This window comes from Pectinophora gossypiella, chromosome 2 (assembly GCF_024362695.1).
Source record: "Pectinophora gossypiella chromosome 2, ilPecGoss1.1, whole genome shotgun sequence".
Lineage (NCBI taxonomy): Eukaryota > Metazoa > Arthropoda > Insecta > Lepidoptera > Gelechiidae > Pectinophora > Pectinophora gossypiella.
The window spans coordinates 9,678,219-9,697,012 of NC_065405.1; the positions used below are offsets into that span (position 1 = coordinate 9,678,219).

An 18,794-nucleotide genomic window follows, 5' to 3' on the forward strand; every position below is an offset into this window, starting at 1 on the left:
CTCCATCCATCAGTCAGTCACTCGCAGACACGCACGCGGGACGGTCGCGCGCTTGCTCTACGCGACACAACTTCACGCGGACAACTAGGTCACAGCTTTCGTAGTGCGATACACGAGGAAACTTACACCCCCAGTGTTGTGAATGATCGCAGTGGCAGTGAATTGAATTTATTCGTGGTGAATAACAAGCTTGCGGCCCTTTTGAAGTGTGCGGGATGCGTGCGTGAGCGCAGCGCATGACGTGCTACGAAACGTTGAGAGCTCCGGCACCCGCCGCTGACGCCCCCATGGCGCACCACTTCGTCAAGTGGTGGCGCAACAAGTTTAGAAATGGATACAAGAAGTTTAGCAGTAAGTATCTCCCTCGATCATGACTACCCCAACGTGTTGGTAAACAAACATTCCGAGGTGGAACGTCATTCGTCAAGGACACCGTTTTGTTTGTCCCCTTCTAAACCTCATGCTTGTCGTTGATATGTAGATGATTGCATTCATCTCCAATTATTAAAAAGAGGTAATACATATTAAACTCGTATCCAGACTCAAGAACAATTAGATTGTTGTGTGTAAATGTAAATAGACCTAGGTATCGTGTTTGAACCTACTTAATCATTATAAAATTTACAAGTTTTTGAACGGCGTCAATATTAGCGCTATGTTTGAAAATGTGACTAAGTGGGGGTAGCCAGAGACCCATGTTGCTCTATGGGGGCAGATACCTTGAAATATTTTTCTAGGTTTATAGGTAATTCATTGATTGAAACTCAAAATAACAAATTATTAACTATACTTGGTACAAAACAAGATAAGACCTTTACTTTGTAATATTAACGTTCTAAATAACGAACATAAAAAACTTAAGTGTTAACAAGTCGGCGTAGTAAACATTTTCATAACTACCTACGTACTTCAATGATTTTAAAGCCGGTAGGTGTATTACGACTGAACCTAATTACCTACTTATGTGTACAATAACAACGGTACACGGTTCCTCAGCTAAAATTTTATCTCTCTGTCGGGCATTATCAAATTATTCGTAGCGAGATCAAAGCGGGCGCCGCCATCCGCCGCAACATGGAAAATAAGACAAAAAATCTCAGCGGGAGGTTAATGTGAGACTAACAGCCAAGAACCAGTCTATATCGCTCACGTTTTCTTTAATGAAATGCCAAGTAGGTATCACATTCTTACCTACGTGATTATGTTAATTATGTCAGTAGGTATTTTGTCCGTACACAGATTATTTATTCGTATCGCGTTAATTCTAATGTTATTATACTAAGCAATAATACATAAATGTGTAAAGAAGAGACACCGCATTGACCTATGTTTGTTTCGAAACAATCGCTTAACCTTCATAAAAAAAATTGAAACTTCCGCTCTCGAAATGCGACTGCCCACCTAATCATACTTCAAAGTAGACAGAGACGCTTTGATCTTGTTCTATTTAGTTACGAAACACACGTTAAAGCTGAACACTTCAATTGGATGGATGACGATATCTCCTACATCTTTCATTTTAAAATGTTCCCGAACACACGTCAAGCCCGTAAAGCGGAGTTTGTTAATAGAGTTTTAGATGCTAACCGAGTCGCACCGCTCATTTGATTAACTTCAAAGAGAAAAGTTAAAAGCACGTCGCCGAAGCGGAGACAATAATACCTTTTATTTTACATCAAAGAAAACTCCGCCCCTGGCCTTAAGTCCTCTTTAACGTTTGTATATCTACATCTAATATAGGTACGTAGGTACAACGCTGCACCCAACAATTTATAGTAACCCGGCGAATACAAAGAACTTTTTCGGAGATGCTGAGCTTTTGTTGCATAATTTAAGGTACCTCCTCTCCGTGCGACTCTCATTGTTGCGGACTACGGGGAATTGTCCGCTTTCAAGCGTCTACCAGGCTTTAAAATTTATCAAACGCGAGCTTAGTTTATGGTTCTAAGAACTGTAAATCTCGTCTAGTCTCCCTTTACTTGGGATTAAAAGTCATAATCTAGAAAATGTTAGTAATAGTAGTATCGACGATAAAAGTCCACAGAAACGCTTAGTACAGTCAAACAAAAATAATATTAACAATTTCTACAAACACAGTATCGCTGAAGAAGGAAACACAATCCTACTGTGGTCGTCGGTTGTATGCGATTACCGTTGAGTATAAGTTTACAGAATGAAGCACGATAAACTCGATAAACAGTCAAGGGAAGGAATGTTACGTGTGCCGCGGCATTCCCATTAGCTCCGGTATGGTTGTACCTTTATTACCGCTGTGATTTTTTGAACACTTTCAGTTCACGTGCATTATTTAATTAAATTAAAATGTAACAAAAATATCAACAACAATTACCATTCGTTTTGGAAAACAAAGGCTTAATCCATGCACCAAAAATGCGCAGATCAGCTTATATCAACAAAAATCAAGTTGACCTATTCTAAAAGTAGAATATCGATCAAACGGTGATTTAGTGATGCCATAGAATCGTAACCAGGATTTCACGATACTTAAGAGATTTGCGGCGCGCATGCTTGACACAAAATATATAAAGCCGCCTCTTATCAATTGCTAGTACTTTTTGCGTATTTTGTAAACGATGCCGATGTCGCATTTAATTTGTAATCGTATTTCATGATAAGTGTGTTTGCCATGTGATTTGTTTACAAATACGGATACGGATACGGTTATGTTATGAGTGGATGGCGATTTTCTAGGAAGGTTGATTACTTTTTTCCGCTTTTTACTTATCTAAATACCTTTATTTTCCTATTAATAATTGGTATGTAGTGATCGGCTACACGGCCCCATGCCACCGGTATTACTAAACTATTAGCTATTTGATATCCTCCAACTCATGGGACATTAAAGTGACACGATTAAAGCCTGTATCATTGACGGAGATCATTCGCTCTTACCGCATGTTATAATTAACAAGTATTCAAACTTGTTGATGCTAATAAGATTTAAAGTTGTTTTCCTTTAGTGCCAAATCTTAGCGCAATATTCAGATGTTACTACAACTAAATATCTGTCATTGAACATTGTATCTCTTAGATCTAAGGCTCTATAGGTCAGTAGTCTCCGTCGTCATACTAGAAAGGTAGCTGCTAAATAAAACGCGCGTAAACAAAGCACCGGTGGCAATCACTTGTACTGTGTTCATAATGATACAACACACCCTCACTAGACGACATTTATTTTCATATGTAAGCTTATTTGATTAACGACATCTATATAGATACACTTATAGCGAATAAGAATAATATTATGGTAATAATACACTACCTACTGTAGTCACACTACAAACAAAAGGCGTCTGTGGCGAGCATTGGTTCCAAATCTAAAATGTATCAAAGGACTAGACACTGTAGTATGTATTAAATGTTAATAAATAAATATCAGTGGGTCAAATCCCCCGGAGCAAGCGGGAAGTGCCGACCGCACCGCGTGGTATAGCGTAACTCACATCACCCAGCCTCATTTCGTTCGGCTCCGTTCCTTTCATCTACGGCTAGATTTGTTCCGTTGCCTCTCTTTTTTTTATATTTCGTCGTTGATGTTCGTTACAAAACTGTAGTAAGATGGCTCAGCGTCTATCTACCTGCTGTCGTAGATTTATGAAAAAAAGTATTTTTTTAAATAATGCTCCATTGAAACTGAAGATAAAAAAGTGATAAAAAAGGTTTTAACGAAGATGACCTAAAACATTCATTTAACTAATATGTGGCGTAGTCTTAAAGGTGTCAATAGCTTTTCTTCTGTTGTAAAAGCCTTTATTCTGTATTGTCCAAGTAGGTATTTCTGAAATATTACTTTACAGACAAAAATGATCTAATTGTACTTATATTTAAAGATTAACTGACTATTCTCATTATTTCCCAAACAACGCAACCAAATCACCTTCGCGAGGGAGGCAGATGATTACAAAATCAGCTTCTTTTGAGAAATAAGTATAACATTAGCGACAGATGCGTGGATCCCAAAGCATTCGGGCCGATCGGGCCTTCCTGGAAACTAACTCGCAGTACCGCCGGCCCGCCTCCGACCTTTTTGAGTTTCGCCGCCAACTTGTTAGGGTATTTCGTTGTATTTTTCTTGTTATTGTGCATTGTACTTTTTTCTTTTTGCCATGATCAATGACAATAAGTAACGTAGGTAGTTTCAGCGTAGTCGTGCGTGAGTCCTGTTATATCATCGCGACCTATAGGTCTTAAATCCTACTTACTTACTTTGTTTTTATAGAAATTGAAATTAATTTGAGATTGGACAAAACTCATCTTTTCCTATAGATATTTATGAGAATCGTTTTATTTTTCAGTTGGTACGGAAAGCGAGCGTACGGATACGGAGGAATTAGTGGGCAGGGCTGCGTCGCAGTGTTCTGCGCCACCCGACCTGCTGCCGAGCGAGGCTCGTGCGCTGCTGCAGCCCACCACCCCTCCACCCCGCGCCCCGCCGGTCAAGACTCATGAGCCCACCTACAAGTCTCCACCCTCCCCCGCGCCCGCCGACAACCATGACGACAAACCCAGACTCCGCTTTGAGGTAACACTCACTTGTTTAAACTCTACAAACCCGGAATGCAACCCGACGTGAATTAGATAGAAAGTACGATTACGCAGTTGCTAACCGGCAATCTACCTCTCTAAACCTATTTTAAGTCGTGACTCGAGATTTTAATCACCCTCTTATTAATTTAAATAAAGTATCTTTATAATACGTAACGTAAAATAGTATAAGGAGAAGTAATGAATGAAGCAGAGCTAAATAATACTAAAAGCATGTTACAAATACAAAGAAATATAGGTACGTCGCAATATGAATCGAGTGCTTGTTTCGCATTGCAATTACTTCATTCGCTCGGCACGTCTTTGGTCTATCATACCATACCTAACTCAGTGATCGTAAAAGCGGGACTAGTTTCCTTTTAAAGCGTGAGATAAGAACGGCAGCGCGGCTCGCCGTGTCCGCCGGCCATTGAGCCGCGCGCCGGCGCCGCCGGTTATCTCCGTACCTACATACAATAACCTCGCGGCAGTAATCCGAAACCGACTGGACAGGACTCTGAACTTCTAATGTCTACAGTATGTTATGACGTAACACTACACGTTCACTTAGCTCTCTCACTAACCCGCACGTTATTGAGCCCTCCAGTGGACACTGGCACACGTTATTATGCTCTTATCGACTCGAGGTCATCCTATGACGAACTGTCTTTCCTTTATCTCATATTCATTCATAAATACTTAATTAGCTGATACCCCGTCGCGATCTCACGAACTCATTATTTATGTGACGTTATTAGTAATTCAATTTGTTAATTTTCTAGGAATTGACGTGCGATGTAGAGCTGCAACATCCAGAACCATCCAAACAACAACCGCTGCAGTTCTCCTTCACTCTTTATGACCTCGACGGACACGGAAGGATGACAAAAGATGTAAGCTTCAACATGATTCTACAACTTGTAATTAAACCATACTTGCATTAAATCGATCTGGATATTCAACGTTTATTTCAATTTGCAGGACATAGCCGGAATTGTGTCGACGATATACGAGTCTATAGGCAAGTCGGTAACTGTGCCGCACTACGGCTCGAAAACCATACAAGTGCGACTAACGGTCGTGCCGGAAGACGGGAGCTCGCGGAGTCAACGCGAGCGACGCGACGCCAGGCGGCGCCGGCGGAAAGAACCGGCACAGACGGCACCGACTCCACCAGAGTGTGAGCATACCGATGAGGACCAGAGAGAGAGACTGTCCCACGACGACGACGTCTCCTCAAAGTCCTCGTGCTCAGGTGACCGCAGACTGCCCCAGCGACCCGCTCCCACCCATCACCGATCACATCGACACACGCGGAAAGAACACCGCGAACGCAGACACACTAAGAAGCGATCTGGAAGTTTACAAAGACGTGAACTACTCGAAATCATTCAGGCCAACATGGAAAAGAACCATCTGAGCTTTCAAGCTTCGAGGTAAGTTGGGTCTTACTAGATCCTGTTATAATTCGCCAAAAACATTTTTCATAACGTAAAAATGGTGTGTAAGTCTTACTAATGTTTTATCATTTTATTTCCAGAAAGCCCCCTGAACCTGTAGCCAATGAAGAAGAGATAACGAGTAAATATCAAAAGCTTCGCAACAGATCGTACACGGTCAGCGAGAAGCCCTTGAATGCATTCCAAAAACTAAAATCTGAAAATCCGGGCAATGGATATCTGGATTTAGCGAGTGGCGGCGATTCAAATTTGTGTAGATATGATCGCTATTTACACGCGGTGATTTGTTCGTCAGCTCGACACGCGCACACAGGGTACCACCAGAAGCAGGCGCAGACGCCGCGGCCCGCCCGCGCTGCCCACGCGCCTCACCCCAGGTCTCGCTCTCACGACCTCCCCACGCAAGCCCAGCAACCCCGAGTATTGCAAATAATATTCTTATAGAACTCAAGAAAGGACATCGTCGGCAACGGCTATGTCCTTTTCACGTGTTGAAAGCATTGTGGAGTGATGAGTGAAATGTGAGTTACCAAGCGAAGAAAATTGGCGGACATTCAATAGTTGTAATATTAACCTAGTAATAGCTATGTAGTCATTAATCAGTATTTATTCAAAACGGGGTATTTATGACAAAAAAATATAACCGTTTCTGGCTCAAGACGTAACATTTTCTAACACTTTGTCTTAGTATGTATATCAAGATATAACAGGGTGACTGATAAGCTTGGTACTCGGAATTGATTTGTGTGGAGGGTGAATCTTTTCTCTATTTGTAAGGGTACAGGTTTAAAATTGTCAACACCAGAAAGACGAAGAAAAGCCTGTGATTATTTGTAAACTGTATGTTGGTAGACTTATATTCGTTATCTAACATATTGAATGTCAAGTGCCTTGAATTAGATTTTGGTACGAGTTAAAATCTCCAGATGTGTGCTTTGGTTATATTCCCGGTTTATAACGTAATGTATACGGCTAGTGTAGCTGTTTCTAGATTATTATACTTATATTGTAAAACTCATTATAGAGTTTAGACTGATTTTAGTTTTAAGTGTTAGGTGCTCAGAAGACGAAAGTTTATAACATGTTAGTGACTGTTTGTTAGTACTTAATTATGGTTGCTGTCTTCACTATTAGCCTACTTTACCAGACCTACAGGCAACCATAAACTTCGTTCTCAAGCTCTGACGAAATCTGACTCAATCTAATACTTTCGGTCTAAGCTTTCGGTACATTACCAATATCAGTATTCATTATTCTAAGAAAATTAAATGAACGAATCTCTTGAAATGTTATTATCTACCTCTTATTTTACTTGTTTAGTGTTAGTATTTATTGTAATGTAACAGCTGAATCCTAAAGTAATTATAAATACTTCTTTTGTGATAATTTGGTAAATGAAGTATGTACTATTTCACTCAAAGATATGTTCATTAGTAAGGTGTACAGTGTACAAAGTGCTCGATCTTGTCAAAAATATTTATTGCAAAATATAATAATGGGATTAAAATATAAAAGTTTTTTTTTCTATACCCGTTTCCTGACCACATATAGAGTAACCAGGAGTATAATCACAGCAGATATCACTATAGTGTGTTCCCCGGGCAAGCCACACTTGTTTATTGCGTACTCCCCCGGTGTAACTGATACCTAAAAACAAACAATTTTACATTTACGAACTACTCTAGCAACTCAAACAATCAATATAATATGTCTCGCCTATAATACGTTCGTTATATTATACGAAACGACCCGCTAAGTCAATTTCTAGGATGGTAACAAATGGGAGTATAGCTTTTCATCCTAGACTACTCATGGAAAGGAAATAAAGATAAAACATTAATAAATTCTAACTACTATTAGCTATTTCTTCATGCATTAACAACAGTTAAAATAATTCTTACCAGCATGTACTTAGGAGTGAATATATTTCTCCAGTTGAACGATGGGATGGTGTACTCTAAAAAGTCTATGGTGTCATTGTCATATACATGTCGTTGAGTGCACCCGTAGTGCGTGTGACCGCCGAACACAGTTCGGGGTCGGATTTTCATCGCGAGATAGTCGGTAGCTTCTCTCGACAACGCCTCTATTTTCGGTGTAAACGGAATATCTTTCTCATACCACGGCACTGAGTCCGGTTCCGTACACACGGCGTCCGATATCCTGGACATAGGAAAATGCTATTTAAACGCTTTTTAATATGTGACTAGATATTAAATCTAATCTTCCACACAATACACAATCTATTCACCTGTATAAGTATGGGTTGACTATAAATGATTTCAGTCTTGTTCACATTCTCACACTGAGTAGGACTACGAGAACAATTCAACTCTTCTAAAAAAAATAGTTAAATAAAATTAACAAATTACAAGAACAAAACACAAGTGAAAATACAAAGTAAGCAAGTGTAGATTTTGATCAAAGCGAATAGACAATAAAATGGAATAACGGTACGTAAAGTAGTATACCAATTCTCTCTACGAAAAAAATGGAGCATCAAATTCTTCAAAATTCAGCTCAGATGCAAATGCGAAACTGCCCTATAAAACGTAACATGAATACGACAGTAGGACAGAGATATCGTACATCGCCTAGTGCGAAAGAGATGAGACATACGTGTCTTTCGCACTAACAGTATACAGTTTAGAAAATTACCAGAAATTTCCTCAATGCGTTCTCTGGCTCTCTTACAAAAAGCACAATTATCGCCCTCCATAGTCATGGAATTAATGAAGACAAAGTGATTATTTTTCAGCGTGACGAACCGTACTGATTTGCTGTTTAATTTTTCATAAAACTGATGAACACGTTTAGGAGACATTCTGAAACGAAAGATTACCGATTAAGTACTTACTTGCACATTGGAATAGATTTTAAAGAATAGACAATAATATGCCTACCTAGTTGTAGTAGTGAGTAAATAGTAAATAGGGGTTAACCACGTTAATGTTAAAAAAAAATATAAAAATACTAGTTGGGTGAATTTTAGAACCCCAGAACTCAATATGATACGTTAGTTGGAACTTACGTTAGTTCTAACTGGATACTTGCAAAAAGACAAAAGATATAGGATGTTTTTGCGGTGACACAAATGGATCTGACTTCCGCTTCCGGTGCTCTGAAATTCACCCAGTTACGAGTAATAGTCGTCTAATAACTCCTAGTTCAAGATATATCAGTTTTGAACTTGAAAATTATTTGGATAGGTAACAAAAGATGTCGTAACTCTTCAAAATTGAATTCAAATTCTTCGTCAAAATTGTGTACTTAATCTACCTACAATACGAAAGTCGTAAAATATAACAGTTAACGTTATCGCAAAGAAATCTAAAACTGTATAATGCTACGTACTCATTATGAAATCCAATATCGTGGTTTCCCGCCACGATATACATTCTTATGTGATTTGGCACTGAAAACTTCCCGTGAAAACTGTCTACGTAATTATTAAATTGGTTTTCATTCACCCGTTGTCCCGCATCGAAAATATCGCCTGAAAAAGCAAACAGTTATGGTAGAACATACAATGTACGAGATAGGTGCAATAGATTTCAAATAAATAGGACGTAATAATAAATAGGACCAATCTATAACGTAGCTGTTTTACTACGTATAGAACGGCAACTCTCTACCCCCCACCAGTGTCTGAGCTAGGTTTACCTCGACCATAGTTTAGACTCGTGAAGGCTGCGCGCGGACCTTTTTTGTCATCAGTTTAGTTTACATGTCCGAATTTTGTAAATACTTGCCCGCGCTGGAACGCTAGTGTCAATGTGTAGTGTCTGTGGAAAACGAGGTCTAAGTTTTTTTTTGTTATAAAAAACCGACACCCGGGCAAGGAAAAAATAGTAAATATTCTAATATCGAAGAAACGACGAATACCAATGCATGACAATGTCGTCTAAGGGTAAGACGCACTACACAGCTAACACACGTGTGCTGTAAAACATTGTTGCGTGACATAAAGTAATTGATGAATTGTGTGGTGTGTTGTCTATTAGTGCACGCGTACTTAAATGTAGGCCTGATTGTGTGTTGTGAGATGAGCAACATCTGTAATTTTGGTTTATAGCGCGCCCAACGCCTACGATACATGACCTCACGGCTAGAGCAAGTACTTACCTAATATAAACACAACATCAGGTTGGTGGACTGTTAAAATGGTCTGAAAAGCCCTGTGCATCTGCCATTCCCTTCTCATTTTGTCAAACTTGTTTCCCCTAGGCCCTAACAGGTGGATATCAGTCAACATAAACACTTTCAACACATCTGCTCCACTTTTAGACACTGTTAAGGGTGGCCAGTAACACTAAAACGAATAATGTATTATTAAATACGTTAAGGAAATAAATCGTAAACAACAACTTAATAGGGAACGTGCTTACCTGTGCTATAACGACATAGTAAATAAGAAATTCGCAGTAAAACACAATAAAAATAATGCCACAAAATAGAAAAGAGAGTCTTTTAGTGACCCGACGCATTGTTGCTGTGTAAAAACTACATGTGTATGCGAAGTCATTGGTAACTAAGTTTCATCTTATCTTTCGATTTTATCGACCGTTTAGTTATAGTAATCGCTCTCCTTTACCACTTATCTGGTATTTTTTTAATTTTTTCCGTACACGATAGGCAAAGGGAACGTAATCCATACAGCCAACTATATATTTAAAAAAGCTGCCACTACTGGCGCAGCGCCCGCGGCGCATCTCGCTAGCGTCTAACAAACGCCAAGCGATTCACACCGATGCGATATGTCAAACAATTATTACCAGAACAAAAAATGGGAAACTATAGTTAATTTAAGTTCAAAAATCAATACTTTGATGCATATGCGATCAGCCTCATTTATTATTAAAACTTAAAATAAGTACAAATAATGATAATGAATTTTCAGCTTCTATTGTTGTGATGAATACACGGCTCCCATCTGACACCGACTTCGAGTATAAAATTTCAGGTACAAATTAAAATAATTATTCACTTCAAATAGTGAACTGAACGCATGGTGAACTGAATTCTAAATTATTTATTTATTTATTTATTTATTTATTTATTTTCGGAAAACCAACAGCTACTTTAAACAATATACATATAAAAATACATACGATGCAGGGGAGCCAATTATAGGTTTCCACAAATAGACATAGTACAAATCAGTCTGATAGCATTAATTATACAATACTAAATACAAGTAAGGTGAACAAACACTAAACTTATTGAAAACTTATAGAAAAAACATAAAATAACAATAATAATTACACAACACTACACTACACACACACACTAGAAATAAGGTAAACAAGCTTAAGCACTAAACGTATTAAAAACAAATGATACAAAAAAAAAAGAAAAATAATAATAATAATATGTAAAAAATAATAAGTAACTAACAATTCATTATACCGTGCCAGAATAAAACATGCTGAATTAAAATAAACTATTTAAAAATAAGACGAAAGAAAAGAAAAATGTCTGCAGTAAACAAAACAACGAAGAATCAACGTCATGACGTCCCCAACCAACACTCTTTCGCCAAATTACGCTTAACTGTAAGCAAACTACAATTAAAGATATCAAGATCCAGGTATTTATTTGCGTCATTTAAGCTTCTACATGCACGCCATAGAAAACAATCCTGCCGGTAATTAGTGGATGCTGAAGGCAATGACATCGGTGTGTAAAATCTACAGGATCGAGTGGGAACACTAAATGAAAGCTTGCTAAGCAGTTCCGGGCAGTCAACGGACCCATTAGTTAGCCTCAGCAAATAAGCTATGTCCGCAATATCACATCTCGCTTTAAGAGGTAAAAGGTGATGCTGCTTACAAATACTATAGTAAGACGAGGAACTATAAGGTTTCCTTAATTTATAGCATAAGAATTTGATGAATTTTTTCTGTATGGATTCAATACGGTCAATATATACTTGATACCTGGGATTCCAAATTTGAGATGCGTATTCTAACTTGCTTCGTACAAAAGCACAATAAAGAATTTTGAACGTTTTTGCACGCACAAAACAAGAAGAAGTACGCATAATGAAACCCAGAGCTTTCGTAGCATTCTTTACTATATTATCAATATGTGCATCGAATTTCAGCTTAGTATCGTGAACTACACCCAAATCTCTCATGTCAGGTCTCTTTACTAATGTATGTCCTCCCAACGAGTAGGACGTTACGACATTAATATGTTTACGTGAAAAAGTAACAACAAAACATTTAGAAGGGTTTAAATCTAATTTGTTAGCCCGACAGTATTCGTCCAGGCGCACAAGATCCGACTGAAGTGCGCAGGCATCATCTTCGGATTTAATTTTAGCGAAAACTTTCATGTCATCCGCAAAACACAGCAATTTTGAGAAAGAGAAACAATTGCTGATATCATTAACAAAAATATTAAATAATAAAGGACCAAGCAGAGATCCTTGGGGAACCCCACTGGGAATATTAACCCACCCTGACATATAATTGTTAATGACAACAGCCTGAGATCGATTCTCAACGTAGGAAGTAAACCATCTGAGTAAATCCCCCCTAATACCACAGTTAAATAATTTTGAAATTAATATGTTATGATCAATTCTGTCAAAAGCCTTACTGTAATCAGTATAAACTACATCAACTTGACATCCGTTATCCATAGCTTCAGTGATATAGTCATTAAAGAGAACAAGATTCGACACAGTAGACTTGCGTTGAAGAAAACCATGTTGGGCACTATTAAAAAGGTTTTTTAATGCGGCGTACACTTGGCCATGAACAACCTTTTCGAGCAATTTTGACAGAATACATAATTTAGAGATAGGTCTATAATTACTAACATCAGTCCTAGAGCCTTTTTTGAGGACCGGAGTAATATATGCCGACTTCCAAATTTTTGGAACGGAACACTCAGCAAACGACCTCTTAAACAATAGTACGATAGGGACAACTAAGCTCATAGCACAATTAATAAGAAATAATGCTGGTAGACGATCTGGACCTGCTGATTTAGATGGGTCCAATGATAGTAACAGCTTTTTAAGTACCTCAGGATCGATCTCCACTGAAGCAATAACAAAATTATACATTTAGAAATAACGAATATTAATATAATATTAGCATGATTAATCACAAACGTGCACATTCACTTCATAGTGCAAAAAACCTTAATAACTATTTGTAACAGTTCATTAGTATAAATAATTAATTATATAACACTGATTAACATAGTAAAAATAAATCAATACTGCTTGCTAACAAAGCAATGAAGTCTTCAATAACTGAAATAAGTTTTTTCAAATTGCAACACTACACAAGTACATTGAGTCATCCAAGATTCATAGTAGATTAGTACAGAAAGGAAATAATATTCTCTTAATAGTATGTACTACTACTAACCTGTATTATGATATAGGTATTAATTTGATAAATAACATCGATAAGAACACTCACTGCTATGTTTCCAAGCCATAGTCTCTAGAAAGCGATAATTAAGCGCAACTACTGCTTACTACATTAAAAAAAAACTAATATCTAAAAGACGGATCACTAGTTCTAATGTTCTGACTTATAGTTAATAAAGAATTTTTGGTGTGTAATACTTCATCTAAAATTTAGTGTATTTGGTACGAATTAGATAATCAAATCATATTTTTTTTTTCAAATAATCAATTCATCATATTATGAGTCTAGGTAGGTATACTACGACTTACCATAGAACTTACTGTTAAGTAAGAAGATTAGTAGGTTAACATTAATTTTTGCTTTGCCAAACATGTCCATTATAGCACAGCCTTCATACTGCTTCTGTAGAAGGTCTTGAATGTCAACGTCGACTGATTCCATTTCCACTCCCATGAACTTTCCTCTCACTGTGAACACGCCGTTGTGGTCTGTAGGCGTGATGTCAAACTGTACATTTTTAAACTGCGACGGCGAAAGTCCGTCTATTTCTAGCAGGACCCCTCTTTCCATTAATTTGGCGCCAGAATATTTCACAGTCAACTTCGACTTTAACTTTTGAACGTCTTTTCCCGATCTCCTTAGGCAAGCATGGACACTCCTAAACAGAAAAGAAGTATTATAAACAGCGATCAAATCATTTACTCAAAGAATTGTTTATGAGTTAATTACGCGCACATATCACCTCGTACAGTCGAACAAAATTTTAATCCCGAGGCTTGTGTTGAGAAAATAAACTTACCTTTTCCCAGCATGAAGATTCGCAAGACACGACTTTATATATTGGTCATAAGATTTACACTTTTCTTCATAATATTTTGTCTTTTCTTGTAGACTTTGCTTGGTCCGCGTAAGAGTCGCCAGCGCTCTCCGCTGTGCCTGCCTGTACTTCCCTTTATTGCACAAATCGAGGGCAATAGACGTAACCAGAGCTTGGTAGCCATCTTCCCTAGTAACATATCCTTCGTCTTCTAACAGCTGCAGGTTGCGCCGTAGCTTTGCTATGTGCTCTCTCAAAGACATAACATCGTCCGGTTTAGCTTGTCCAGAGTAAATACGTCTCTGTACTTTTTTGGAGTATTGCTCTTGTTGTTCTTTTGTAGTGCCAATGCATAGAGCTTCTAGCAAGTGTTCGCCTAGAAAGATAAACCCAGGTAAAACACACACTTTTGTCATAAATTACACTAAATAAAAAATAAACACTTACCATTCAAGAAGGGGATAATAGCCACGCAAAGCTCTTTAGTTTTGATGAAAAGTTTGTTCAAATCTGTCATATCATCAGCAGGCGCTTGGAACTTGTTCACTAGTGCCAAACATACTTCCAATCGCGCGTTTTCTTCGGAATCTCCCGCATTACTCTATTAAAATCAAAACAAAAAGAACGAATAATCAGATAAATAAGTATCAGTAGATATCTGTTTTTGGCGCATTTACTTCATAGTCGACACCATGAAAGATGTTGGTAATAAGATATGAATGAGAACAAAAGTAAAAGCTCGAAACAAAAAAGAATTTTTAATACTAATAAACAAACGTTAGAACATAAAGTATGTTTACTTACAGAGTCGACGTCACGTGAAGCCAATTGCGCGACTGACGGCACTTCTCCCAAATCGTCCAGGAGTTCGTTTAGTCTATCGCGATGATCCGGTGCTATGATGTCCTGGTACTCCAACAACAATGCGTGCGTGTCCACTATTTCCTAAAACCGTTGCTGGGTTTAGAAACATTACAAGTAGAAATGAAAAGAAGCTGGTTATTTATACAAAAATTGTGGCGCCAAAGTGTGCTAAAGCTCTTGCTAAAGTTTGACTTATATCAATCAATTGTATCTATACACATAAAAAATCATTGTTGTTCTTTCATCTCGCTATACCTGCAGAACGCCTGGGCCGTGTTGACTGATTTTGGATTTGAAATGTTAGTTGTATACCAAGGAAGGTTCAAACGATAAAACATGGAAAAGGGTGGTACGAAGTTCACCAGGACAGATAGTTTTCTGGTATTATACAAATCTTCTTAGGATTTCGTATCAACAGTCGCTGCAAGTTGTCTTCTGATTACTTATGGCGCAGCCCACCCCATTAGGGATAACGGGCGTGAGTTTATGTATGTTTGTGTATGTAATACCAACCTGAACAGTAATATAAATGTGTGGGTGATGTAAGAGGGTAGCTTCAGTGTATTCATCAACCGCAAAATACTCTTCCAGAGTCGGGCCGCGGCAACATCGACGAAACAGCTCCTTCATTTTCTCATGACATTCCACTATAAAAGGATTCAAGCACCGAAGATGGCTGGATTCCTCTCCAAACTAAAAAAAAACAATAAAAAATAACGAAATTGGGTCTTGGCAAAGAAAACATCAAGATATAACAGGGATTTTTGGGTAAAATAATTTGGATCCCACTTACGCCTTTCTTCGCAGCTGAGAAATGTAGTATCTTAGCCACTGAAGCGAGATTCTTCCTCTGGTCTGTCGTAAGTCCCGCGCCGTTTGGTAGATTGATGATATGAAAAGCATCGGGGGCCACGATTGCCGCATTCAGAAACTGATAGTAAACCAAGTTTCCAATCACCTAAAATAGTTGTAAAAGCCGTAAACATAAATTTGTAACGTTATCTTATAAGCTACTAGCGATTCGACCCGGCCTTGCTTGGGTAAACTTTTTATCCTAGTCTTAGAAATGCGGTCAATTAGAGTTGATATCATCTGGTCGAACCGCATCGCACTTTCCCATGCTTCTATCTTTTTCTGTCACTCACAACCGACATTTGCTAAAGCCAGATATTGCAACCTTATGCGGCGGTTAATGAGGCAGTCGGAGTGAGATCGCAATCCCATTCTTTATCTCGCTCTAGCAAATGACGGTCCAGAGTGACAGATAAGGATAGAAACATAGGAAAGTGCGATGCGGTATGGCAGATGTAGTTCAACCGAACTAAGTGAACTGTGTATTCATCATTCAATGTTTTGAGATTAGCCTGAACATGCAGTGTACAGATTTCTTTTCATACTATTTATCTATGATAAAATAAATTAAATCGGGCTATAAATAAATACCTTTAAAATGTCTTTTTCAGGTGTATGTGCGAATTTTGAAGTCAAAGCCCTGTGTAACACGCGAGCCATGTACGTTATACAGAAAGGTAGAAGTTCCGTCGAATTTGTGATCTTGTCCAAAAACATCATCACTATGGTTTTCAGTTGAGATAGAGCAGTCTCCAACCTTTTCTTAACTTCTGGATAGGTAAGAGCTTCTTCTTGCGTTACTGTGTATGGCAATTTCCTGCAATGGTATTATCAAATATTAATGATATTACAATTAATATTTCCTTATAAAATATTGCACGCCAACTTAAAACGCGCGTTTTAAAGCGCTGGCGATAAAGCGACCTGCAGTGTGCAGATTTATTAGAAAATGTTTGTTTGAAACACTGTTACAAAACTTACATATAAAAAAAAAAAAAACAAATGAAAGTAGGGTACGCTTACGAAATTTGTCCAGTCTTCATTTCAGTTTCATTCCTCCAAGCTTTATAAATCTCAACAGGCCCAGTTTCTATGTTCAAGTCTTTGTCTTTCAGCATCTTCTCAACAAGTGGACCGATTATAGTCTGCAAACTATTCAACCCTGACAACTGGCGCGACAGACTCACAGCCATTTTGAGCACTAATGGTGTAGACGCGATTATATCGAAAGGTTTAGTCACTTTGCAACTTATTTCTTCCTCCAGCGTGAATCTGAATAGCTTTAACAATAAATATTCGTCTCGAGCATAAGCACCAAAATTATAAAGACTCAGAACGACATTTTGTAGGAAAAAGTTGGTCTTGTTTTGAGGGATGCAAAACAGAAGTTTGGATAAGTATGTCGGATTTGTCTGTAACTCATAAAACAGATGTTGGTAACCATCTAACAACCTTTTGCTTTCTTTCGTCAGAGATTTCAGCCCCTTTACAGCTGTGGATACCGTCATCATTGTCCCTTTGCCATCCGATCGATTTTGAAAAACAAGTTTTGTCATAGAGTTGTGTTTCACTAAATTATTTAATTTCAATCCATGGGCAGCTACGTCCTGCAATGCAATTCTGTTTTGAACAAGCAGGCCAATTTTAAGGTCCATGTCGTCAATCTGTTTCGAGAGCTCTTGATTTTTCCTAATAGACTGCACAACTTCGGACTTAAGCGACTGTAGCCCAATTTCTCTGTCGTAATCTTCAGTAGAGAAATCAAGCATCGGGATGAACTTCTTGACGACTTTCAGCGGCGGATTTGGCGAATGGAACAACGACGTGAAAGCTTGACGAGCGCGACGCCCGCGCCACAATGCTTGAATCCTTATGATTTTCTGCTCCTGCAAGTAAGATAAATGAATATGAATGTATATGTATAATACTCTTTTGACTTCTCATCGAAACAACAGTACGAAAATTAAGAAATAAAAAGAACATACATGGATTTTATACCAAGCCCAAGGGTTTTGTTTCCTCTCTTGCTTCAATCGAGCTTCTATCGCCTTCATTTTTATTAAGGTTCCATATTTCTTTTGCATTATTATCCTCCTCCACCACGCCTGTATCTTAACGACATATCTCTCATTATTTTTAAAGAAGCGAAGTCTTTTTATCAATCGTTGTCTAAGTAAAAATCCTCGACAATATGCTTGAAGCTTAACAATTGACTTTTCTATCACCATTTGCTTGTATTTGTTGATGTGGTGCTTATTGGTTTTTTCGACAATAATATTCACATCTTTTCTAGTCAAATAGCGAGCATAGGGTACGAAATCCTTTGGAGTGCTCCAACTGTATGTGTAGGACTCCACATCAATGTACACAGTATTACCAGCATCCGTATGACATACTATCCAAGGACAGATGTGCTGACCTCTCTTCTTTAGTGCTTTAGAAAACATTTGAAAATAAACATCCTTGCAGGTATCTTCAACAATTCCAGAACCAAAGAGAAGAGGACAGTTGAGAGCATTCCAAAATTCATTGACATTGTTCTTCAATATGGCAGAATTTAACTGAACTAATGTTTCAGTCAGCTCCTTGACTTTCAATGATTCACTGTTGACTTCATTAACTGTGTCAACGACGTCATCAAGCCATAAGTTTTGAGCCTCTTTGTGGAGCAGCTTCTTTTTCATCACTCTCAAGTATAACTGTTGTTCCTCTTTATGTATGGGCGCTGATATTTTTAAACAAGAGTTTTTTAACCAGCTTGTCAATGCTTCTGCATCTTCTTCAGAGACTGCTTTATTAATGCCATTTATTACTGTCACCACTACAACAATAATGAAAGTTAGAAATACATCAGCTAATGAA

The 18,794-nt window shown here is 38.1% G+C and overlaps 4 protein-coding genes across 10 annotated transcripts in view; 2 read left to right on the top strand and 2 right to left on the bottom strand.

Annotated features, from left to right (window-relative positions):
- LOC126374418 (protein naked cuticle homolog) lies at positions 1 to 7,519 on the top strand. The gene is made up of 5 exons (XM_050021067.1): positions 1 to 351; positions 4,317 to 4,543; positions 5,328 to 5,438; positions 5,527 to 5,981; positions 6,086 to 7,519. Exons 1-5 carry the CDS (start codon positions 237 to 239, stop codon positions 6,447 to 6,449), a joined length of 1,272 nt encoding a protein of 423 aa, XP_049877024.1. The 5' UTR covers positions 1 to 236; the 3' UTR covers positions 6,450 to 7,519.
- On the bottom strand, positions 7,468 to 10,732 carry LOC126374448 (metallophosphoesterase 1 homolog). The gene is made up of 7 exons (XM_050021103.1): positions 10,394 to 10,732; positions 10,131 to 10,317; positions 9,360 to 9,501; positions 8,664 to 8,830; positions 8,257 to 8,342; positions 7,907 to 8,185; positions 7,468 to 7,652 (listed from the first exon to the last, which is right to left on the bottom strand). The coding sequence occupies exons 1-7, from the start codon at positions 10,490 to 10,492 to the stop codon at positions 7,530 to 7,532; spliced, it is 1,083 nt and encodes a 360-aa protein (XP_049877060.1). The 5' UTR covers positions 10,493 to 10,732; the 3' UTR covers positions 7,468 to 7,529.
- The window catches only part of LOC126374277 (GPI ethanolamine phosphate transferase 1-like), a 22,321-nt gene continuing 13,200 nt past the window's right edge, over positions 9,674 to 18,794 (top strand). For 2 of the 7 annotated variants that reach the window (XM_050020799.1, XM_050020815.1), the window contains exon 1: positions 17,759 to 17,824. In XM_050020799.1, the coding sequence (XP_049876756.1) occupies positions 17,805 to 17,824 (20 nt within the window). In that variant the 5' untranslated portion in view covers positions 17,759 to 17,804. Of the gene's footprint in view, positions 9,916 to 15,016; positions 15,144 to 17,758; positions 17,825 to 18,794 lie in introns of those variants that run through there. The other 5 variants (XM_050020833.1, XM_050020841.1, XM_050020825.1 and 2 more) reach the window with 5 other exon arrangements.
- The window catches only part of LOC126374268 (ras GTPase-activating-like protein IQGAP1), a 9,424-nt gene continuing 2,304 nt past the window's right edge, over positions 11,675 to 18,794 (bottom strand). The window contains exons 6-14 of the mRNA XM_050020790.1: positions 17,918 to 18,753; positions 16,956 to 17,818; positions 16,524 to 16,749; positions 15,874 to 16,038; positions 15,594 to 15,773; positions 15,021 to 15,161; positions 14,664 to 14,817; positions 14,199 to 14,592; positions 11,675 to 14,057 (exon numbers count right to left, since the gene is read on the bottom strand). Of these exons, the coding sequence (XP_049876747.1) occupies positions 13,697 to 14,057; positions 14,199 to 14,592; positions 14,664 to 14,817; positions 15,021 to 15,161; positions 15,594 to 15,773; positions 15,874 to 16,038; positions 16,524 to 16,749; positions 16,956 to 17,818; positions 17,918 to 18,753 (3,320 nt within the window). The 3' untranslated portion in view covers positions 11,675 to 13,696. The remainder of the gene's footprint in view (positions 14,058 to 14,198; positions 14,593 to 14,663; positions 14,818 to 15,020; positions 15,162 to 15,593; positions 15,774 to 15,873; positions 16,039 to 16,523; positions 16,750 to 16,955; positions 17,819 to 17,917; positions 18,754 to 18,794) is intronic.